The sequence below is a fragment of the Montipora foliosa genome, chromosome 6 (assembly GCF_036669935.1).
Source record: "Montipora foliosa isolate CH-2021 chromosome 6, ASM3666993v2, whole genome shotgun sequence".
Taxonomy (NCBI): domain Eukaryota; kingdom Metazoa; phylum Cnidaria; class Anthozoa; order Scleractinia; family Acroporidae; genus Montipora; species Montipora foliosa.
The window spans coordinates 59334060-59342742 of record NC_090874.1 but is presented as its reverse complement, the minus strand read 5'-3'; the positions used below and the strand labels follow the sequence as shown (position 1 = coordinate 59342742).

The window sequence follows — 8683 nt, the reverse complement described above, 5'->3', positions numbered from 1 at the left end:
TTATCTATTGTAAGACTGAGTTTCGCGTCTTACATGAGCTATATTTAATAATCCACACCATGACGTCTGCACGACACCATGCATAATGCAAGTTTGTGCAAGTTACTTTCTCATCAGAATGTGAAATGACTCCGTGCCTTGTTCCACAAATTGCGTTACCCCAAAAATCTGATTGAGTTAGTCATCCAAAGGAAAAGGCAAAAGAGGGGAATGCCTAAAGAAACCACAGATTCAAAACTTCCTCCACTCATCGACATTAAACTTCCTTTTAAATCCCAAGCATCTGCTGGTCGAGTACGTAAGGATCTCAACGACCTTAGTTTTAAAGTCGGCATTAATGTCAAACGTGTTCACAAGCAAAAAACTAAAGAGGTGAAACCAGCTTTGTGATTTGTGCGAAGGAAACTATGTCAGGTACGGTGTACTGCTCGATCGATACTTACATCATCACGTGGCCGAACACAAGATCTCTACAATTGGCAAGCACCTGGAGTCTGAACATGGTTTTGACAAAAGCACCTCCCTTGGCGACCTCTTCAAAGTACGAAAAAATGCACAACTAAGCATGATTTATATTTATTTTCATTAATATAACAAACATTAATGTAAATTGTAGCCCTACAATTAAGTTATTAGGGGTAAATATCGACGACCGACTAAACTTTTGGAACCGTATCATTTAAGGACAGTTGGAGTCACTGTGAGGGGTCATATGAAAGTCGGTCCAACATATTACACAGAATCTTAGTATTTAAACTCTCTTATTCATATTTCTTGACTTAAAAATGACGTTATGCAACCGTTACGTCGAAAATTCTTCGTTTTTAGTAGTTTTCTAAAGATACTTGTGGATTTTAAGAACCTTTCGGTGTTAAATTTTACCATCATATTGTACTTTAGATCTCTTCTTATACGTATTTTAAAACGCAAAGATCAGGTGCGCCTTTTCAGGCGACTTGAGAAATACAGTGTCCGGTTAACTAAAATTGCACTTAGGTCCCAAATTCATCTACATTGCGGAAAAACCGACTAAGCTGCCACATTCTTCCCATAACAAATTTATTCTACTTTTTAATTTTCAGACTCCTCTTCGTCCACCGTTTGTAAGAAAGACCACGTTTTTGATTTCGAAGATTCAAGAGATACAGACTGCTTTCAGGTTGTAACATCAAGTGCTGGTTCGAAAACATTGTCCACAAACAAGAAGACCGTAAAGCTCGGACAAAAATCCTTGAAATGGAAAGCAACCTCGAACTCTCCCTCGAGTCTGCGCCTAGATCTGTCAAATGCCCATAAAATTACTACTCAGTGGTTTCAAAGGGGTGGTGTCAAAGTTTGGTTCTACAAAGATAGTGCTTCACCAGGAAAATCCCTGTCAATCAAGTTCAAAGAAAATGCAGGAAGCTCACAAAGTATCTGCACTTTTGATGCGAGTCTGAATTTTCAAGGATGGAGGGGAATCTGGGTAAAATTTACAGAGTGCATACCTCCAGGCACCAGCATTGTTCCAACCAAAGTTATCCTCTTCACCTTAAGTGGCGCAGATACTATCTACATCGACTTACTGGAGTTTAAATCCACGCTTGGTAAACAGTCACGTGACAAGATAGTTCCACCAATCAGAGGAGTGGATCAGTATGACGCAAGTAACACTTGGCAACGAACTTATCACTGGAGTCAACAACCCGTACCTCCGTTACCCTCGAGAATTGATCAACAGAAGACAGCTAGTTTTCATGTGATTAAGAGCCGGCTTAAGAACTGGTACCTCGACGAAACCAAAACAACCCCTAACTTCCCAAGCGAAAGTTTTCTCAAACACAGATGGGATTCTCTGCAGGGAAGTATTCAACAAGCACACCAGTATTATGATGCTTTGACTTTCGAAAATCAGAAACTCGTGGGACCTCCTTTGTTCTGCAGAAACTGCAGAAATAAAAAAAAGTTTGGGGAGGTCATTACAAAAATTCTTTTGCCATTGGCAGTGGAATATTATCTTAGATCTCGTACTGCCGAAATAGACAGCACTGTTTTAGCCGAACTTAATAACCTCAATTCTGCTAACACATCTGTTAAGAACACTGCATACGAAGCCATCGCAGGTTGCCACCAGGCCATGCAAAAAGTATTCAAAGACTTCCTTCCCACTTCATCTAGCCTTCAAGCTGATCAAGTAAAAGCTACCATCAAAGCTCTTAATCTTCACCGATTAAGCAAAATCAACAGCCTTCTCGATTTTGTGAAAGATCAAGGATTCGCCGACGGAAGTGGCCTTGGCTCATTGGACCACGAAATGAACAGAGACGGTTCCGGCTTCTCGCACACTCTCTTTCTCATCAGTGACTCACTGAGTATGGCCACAAACAAAAGTAGATTGGAGGACCTTATCAACACAGCCAAATGGTACAACGAGTTTGGAGAGGTTTATCAATCACCCGCATTCGAATATAGAGGCACAACTGCAGATCGTATGATAACATTATGTTTGTTTAGAATTCTTATCGTGCTAACGATGCCAAAGGACACGGATGTAGAAATTAAAGCAAGAATAAGAGACATGGAAGCCCTAGTTAAATGGTTGGATAACTCAATAGCTGTAAACGAGGGTCTTGGAGGAGTTATGAAACCCGATTACACCGGACATCACCACAAAGCGTTTTATGGATCCGCCTATGTTCCACAAGCCTTACACAATGCAGCATTGGTCCAATACCTTCTTCATGGAACTGAATTTTCCCTGTCGACAACATCGGTCAACAACATCAGGCGAGGACTTGAAACAATGCGTCTTATGTCGGCCAAATATTCCACACCAAACAGTGTGAATGGGCGCTTTCCAAATTACTTCAATAAAGTGCTCTTCAAGGCCTTACCAGGATATGCCTACATCAGTGTTTCTAATCCTCCAACCTCAACGGTGCAATCAGGAATAACAGTAACTGGTGTAAAGGGACCAGAGATGTTTTTGCGCTTATATGACGAGAGTGACCCAGACATGATAGAATATTTGAAAGGAGGGAGAATTAAAAAAAGCAAGTACTATTTTAACACTCTGGGAGCTTTAGACATAATGAAGAAAGTAAGTGGAGATTTTTTTTAAATGGTCATTGTCCACAGTAATCAGCTATCATTCTAAAGATCACAATTGTTTCAACCAGAACAATGCGGTGCACAGGACATCATGTTTGTCGAGACACAAACTAAAATCATTTTGTGGTGATAGGTAACCGGGTTTCAAGTCGTTTTCAATATGACCAATCCTAATATTTAACTGTGATAGTCATTGCCAAAAACAGCACCGAGGAGGCACGATCAGAAGAAACGTCGCATTTGGTCACTTGAAACAATTGTCTTCTGTAAAGTTCTGGCCGTAAAATGATAACTGAAAACCACCATGATGGTGTATACTTGGAGCCTTTGACTACTTGAAACAAGTTCTGGCGGTAAAATGATTACTGTTATGAAAACCACTATGATAGTCTATACCAAGAGACTTCAACTATTTAACCGACACTTTGCTGATAAGGTTTCAAGCTTAGATATCACAGATCTTTTGGAGTTGTTAACTATGAAGCCGCGGGTTGTGGCATCAAGGTTCCCTTTGTTTGAATGGGTGGTTTCATTGGAGATAGATCACCACCCAAGGAGTAATTGGATGTAGGACATTACACCGTGATGGTATCAATTGACTACAACTATCTGGATGCAATAGGTGCCCTTTCTCATGCAAGTAACCATCACTGTCAATAAAAAGCCCCTGTAACAACAAGATTTAAAGGAAATAAGGTGAAAAAAGAATGAAAAAAATGACACCATTATGAAAATTTGATCTTGTATGGTCTGAATAGTGTTTACGCGGCGCATGGTAATATCCACCAATGACTTGAACAAAGAGGTTCGCTTTTTTGCTTTTGGTTGAGTTCCATTGTTCAAACACTAGACGTTATCGATTGATCGTCATGCATCTTTTCGCTCCATCCTATCCAGGTTGCGCGTGGTCAGGAAACTATATGAAGCCACCTTTAATAGAATATTCTACTTGCAAAAGCGTGCTGTGTGAGCAATAACAAATTCAGATCAGATTACCGAGCGCATTCTGCTCCTTTATTTGGGAAACTAGGCATCATGGACATTTTTAAAATAAATTCATTTCAAATTTGTAAGTTCATGTTTTACTATCACAATCAGTTATTACCTTCGATGTTTTTAAATTTATTTGAAACAAGCCGCCAAGTGCACAATTTGCGGTACTAGAATAGCCAACAATTATCGGCCACATTTTTGTTGCACTAACATCAAACAATTTACGATTCTTTATCAAGGTCCAAAAGTCTGGAACTCTCTTCCTGGATCAAGCTATCTGAACTTTAAGAAAAATATGTTAGTTTCTTTTCAAAAAACCTGCGTTAGTTATACCGCACAAGCATTGCGTAAGATTCTTTAGATTAATGATAGGCATATGAGGGGGACCCTCTTATAAGCCCGGTCGTTTCTTGGGGTCTCCTCGCCACAGTTATTCTAATATCCATCCTTTTATTATATTAATGACTTTACTCTTATTATTGATTGTCTTTTTAATATTATTGTGTGGCAAATAAACATTAATTCATTCATTCATTCATTCATTCATTCATCAGAAAACAAAAGTAACTCGGGAAAAGGGCGACATCTCAGAAGTGGCTGCTTCCAACGTTCGGCTAGTTTTAATGCATTTTCAAATACAGTGTCCTGCATGATATGAGGAGGAATTGCCCAATCCTTGTGCGCCCTTCCTATTCTTCGCTATAGCTAGACGCGATAACTCAAGTGAATAACCAGGAACTTTGGTGTCAAAAATTGTATGATTATTTTCGAAGACTCTTGTTAGAAGGTATCTGATTTTCTAACCAACTCTAAAATAGGTCTAAATTAAAAAGACAACCTCATTGGGGACTCAACTTTCTGTACTTGCAAAGTGTTTTTATTTTTTTTTAAATCTAAGGCCATTCAAACACATATTTCTAATGAAAATTTGGTATTCATGGCTTAGAATCTAATATGTTATCCTTATATTCCAGGTGCAAACCACCTCTGCGTCAAAAACCATTTCTGCGGAGCCCTCTCCCGAAGGTCACTGGTCGAAGAACTACGCGGTTTTATCGATACACCGGAGAAAAGATTGGGTGGCAACAGCCAAAGGGTTTACCAACTTTCTCTGGGACTTCGAAAACAAACCGAACAATGAAAATATATACGGAATGTTCGCTAGTCATGGAGCACTCCTGATTGCAAACAGCGAAGCGATTCTAAAAGTTCACGACGTTGAAAACGGATGGGACTGGGCTAAAGTTCCTGGAACCACAACTATAGCCCTTGGAGACTCAAATATTGATGACTTAAACATAAGGGAAGCCAGGTTTTACAACAAACGGGAGCTAGCTGGGGGTCTGACGTTTAAAGGAACATATCCTTTAGAAAACGGAATTTTCGGCATGGATTTCGATCAGCCTAATTATGAGTTTGATTCAACAGATTGGCGTGGTAAGATCACGTTTAAGTTCAAAAAATCATTTTTCTTTTTTGAAAACTTGATCGTGAGCCTAGGAACTCACATTACGGCAACAAACACAAAAAACAAAATAGTCCAAACCACTCTTTTCCAAGACAAACTGTTCAGCGCAGACAGCTCATCGAAAATCAAGGTGAACGGAGTCGATAAAACCTACTCGGACACCCTCAGCGGTAACTCTGCACCGTCATCTAGTAATAGTTACATAACGCTCACAGACACAAAAGGGAATTTTTACTACATTCCGAGTTCCAGCCAGTCCATGTTAAGAGTTCACGTTAAAGATCAGAACTCCAAGACCGACGATGGCAAAAGCAATACCTCGGGCCGGTATGGCACGGCTTGGTTCGATCACACCAGTTCTCCAAACAACGGCAAGTACGAATTTGCTGTTTTGATACCAACATCAACATACCATGCGACATTAACAGACCTAGCAACTGCTCAAAATACCGCTGGAAACGAAGTCTACGAAGTTTTGCTAAACAACCGCCAAGGCCATGTCGTCAAGTTTCTCAAGTCGCCAAGATCATGGACGAGCCTCACCCATAGTGTGACTGGCTACGTTCTTTTCAGGGAAAAGCTTACCCTTCCAGCCGGTGGTCCAATCGAGGAAGTTAACAGTAAAGATCTTCTCATCATGGTTGAAAGCACGACTGACTACATTTATCTCAGCATAAGTATTCCGGGCTTGAATCTCCAAACAAAGAAGAAGTACATGAGAAATTCCAATGATGCGCAGCAAGAAGAAAGATATCATTCAGCAAGTGAGGAGAGAAAAGTAGAAGTCAAATTGCGAGAAGAGGTGGAAAAAAGTGTCGTCTATGCCCAAACCCATGGAGATCCGGATTGCTACAAACCCAATGTGTGGGTCCAAGATTATACTGAATCCGGTAAAAGCAAAAGCAAATTGGTTCAATTTTTAAATCTTAAGAATGGTTTCAGTGTTGAGGTTAAATTGAGGAAGAAGATACAGTGATAATTAGAGGAAAGCGACCGGGAATTCAAGTTGATTGGCTATTGCTCCACGCAGACTTTTATTTGGTAAAAGATTAGTTTGTAATGCATGGCATAAGCGGATAAATATTAGAAGATGACCATAACTGTGAGTGCACCTCGAGTGGTTTTACTTAAAATATGTTCAGGAAGGCGCTCATTCATTCAGTGCGAATGAACGGGTGGTGGTGCTGCTTCCGTAAGGGAGTGAGGCAGGAAAATGTGGTTTTATCCCGAACGAGTTGATAAGAGTAAACTGAACCACTGAAAGAGAGTCTTGCTAGCTTAAGACTCGAGTTCATGTCAGAGCATGGCACCGTTACACTTTTATAAAGTCGTTTGATAGAACCGTAATTTCATCAATCAATCTGTGCGGGCGGCGGCGGCCACGTTACGGCCACTTTGCGTCAGCCACCGAAGCATCAAAGCAACAAAATTGCGTTGTTGGATGTTGTTGACTGGTACTAAAGCTTGCGCTGTTCGTGTTAACAGGCCCTCCTTGTGAAGGAGCGAGGAATGATCAGCCAATAATGACCTAAATCTGAATGAATTCTCACTCTCGACACGAATAAACCACTAGAGGTGCACGCAGAGAGATACCGATAAATGATGATAAAATCTATCCGTGGTGATGTACATTGAAGGCAGAGGCACTGGTGCATTTTAACAGACCAGCTAAAAGCTTGGTCGTCACTAGCGATGCAAGCAAACGCAAAAGCAACACACAAACTAAGTACTGCATGTCTTCATCATTAGTACCCAGTCCACCAAAAGACACGAATTCACAACAAGTTAATGCGCCAGGGCTTATTTTGTCTGTGTCGAAACTTGCGTTGCCAGAGACGATTAGGCCTTCTTAATTGACGAAACTACACCTCAATAATAATTTTTCCATTTCTTCTTATCAGGGAAGAAATTATGAACCACTTTGCTTCGTTATTATATGCTTACGCTGATTAATTAAATGAAAAAAAAAAAAAGAAAAAAAGCCAACGTAAGACTTTAGTTAAAATCAGAACAACTTAAAGGCCCGCATTCGCCCAATAGTGATTGCGGTCGCTTGTTTTTGTTTCAAATGACGGCTTGGCCAAATGCGTGGTCTAATTGGCTGAATGCACTCAGGTGAAATCACGAGGAAAACAACATGTCAGCTATGAAATTCAGTCATGGTACGCAATGGCTTTTGAGCGAATGTGGCCAGTTAACCTGACCGTGATCAGTGAGCCGTTATTCATAAACACAAGCAGGAAGATAACAATACGGCAACGTAAACGAAACCAGGATTAGCACAAACGAGGAATTGATCGGATGAATGTGTCTGCCAATTTTTTGGAGGGGGGGGGGGGGGGGGGGGGAGAGGAGAGAAAAACCTTTCCAAAAAGTGGCTCTTTAACTATTGTGTTGGCTTTCGAACTCAGGGTTGGGATGTAAGCGAACGCCTTCGGAATGACTAGGAACACTGATCTATACCTTATGTAAAGATTGCTGGTAATACTACTGTAACTTTTAGGCTTTTCCGATAATGTCGTATTCAAGAACTGTGATCGTAAGTTGCACATTAAAGTCTACGTTGGACCCAAAGTTTGCAATTTCCATTCTTCTTCTCTTTGCTGCAGCAAGATGTAAGATCCGTGTGGCCGGAGCGTGACTCTTAACGAGCTACACCAGTTGTCACAACACAACTTAGCAAAGAGCTATTGCACTTAACAAGACATCGTTTATATTGTAAACAATTGTGGTCGAATCTCGCTCAGTTCTTTTTGTCTCACAATACCCAAACAAGGGTGGAGTATGTACAGGCTAAGGCATGGGAGATGAAGAATACGCTGAGGTAACGATGCTTGAGCCTGTCAAACGATTGCTTTAAGCTGTTCTGGCTAGGAAGTCCTCCTCATACTCAGTTAACTGCTTCCCCCGGTTTCTATCTCTCGAGCTCCCTCAAGATAGAGCCCTGGTTACGATTGGTCAAATGACCACGGCTAACAACCGAAAACCCCTGCATGAGAGGGTAGGTTCCAGACCGAATTTTGTGAGCCGAACGATTAAACGCTTCCTATGACAAATAAGCTAATTTGGAATTGATTAAGAATAAGAGACAAAGAGACGAGGTTCAGATTTGCATTTCCCTTTATCTGAACA

The 8683-nt window shown here is 40.8% G+C and overlaps 1 protein-coding gene across 1 annotated transcript; it reads left to right on the top strand.

Moving 5' to 3' along the window:
- Positions 1 to 210: 210 nt before the first annotated feature.
- LOC138005841 (chondroitin sulfate ABC exolyase-like) lies at positions 211 to 6851 on the top strand. The gene is made up of 3 exons (XM_068852016.1): positions 211 to 298; positions 1083 to 3079; positions 5058 to 6851. Exons 1-3 carry the CDS (start codon positions 211 to 213, stop codon positions 6525 to 6527), a joined length of 3555 nt encoding a protein of 1184 aa, XP_068708117.1. The 3' UTR covers positions 6528 to 6851.
- Positions 6852 to 8683: the final 1832 nt, after the last annotated feature.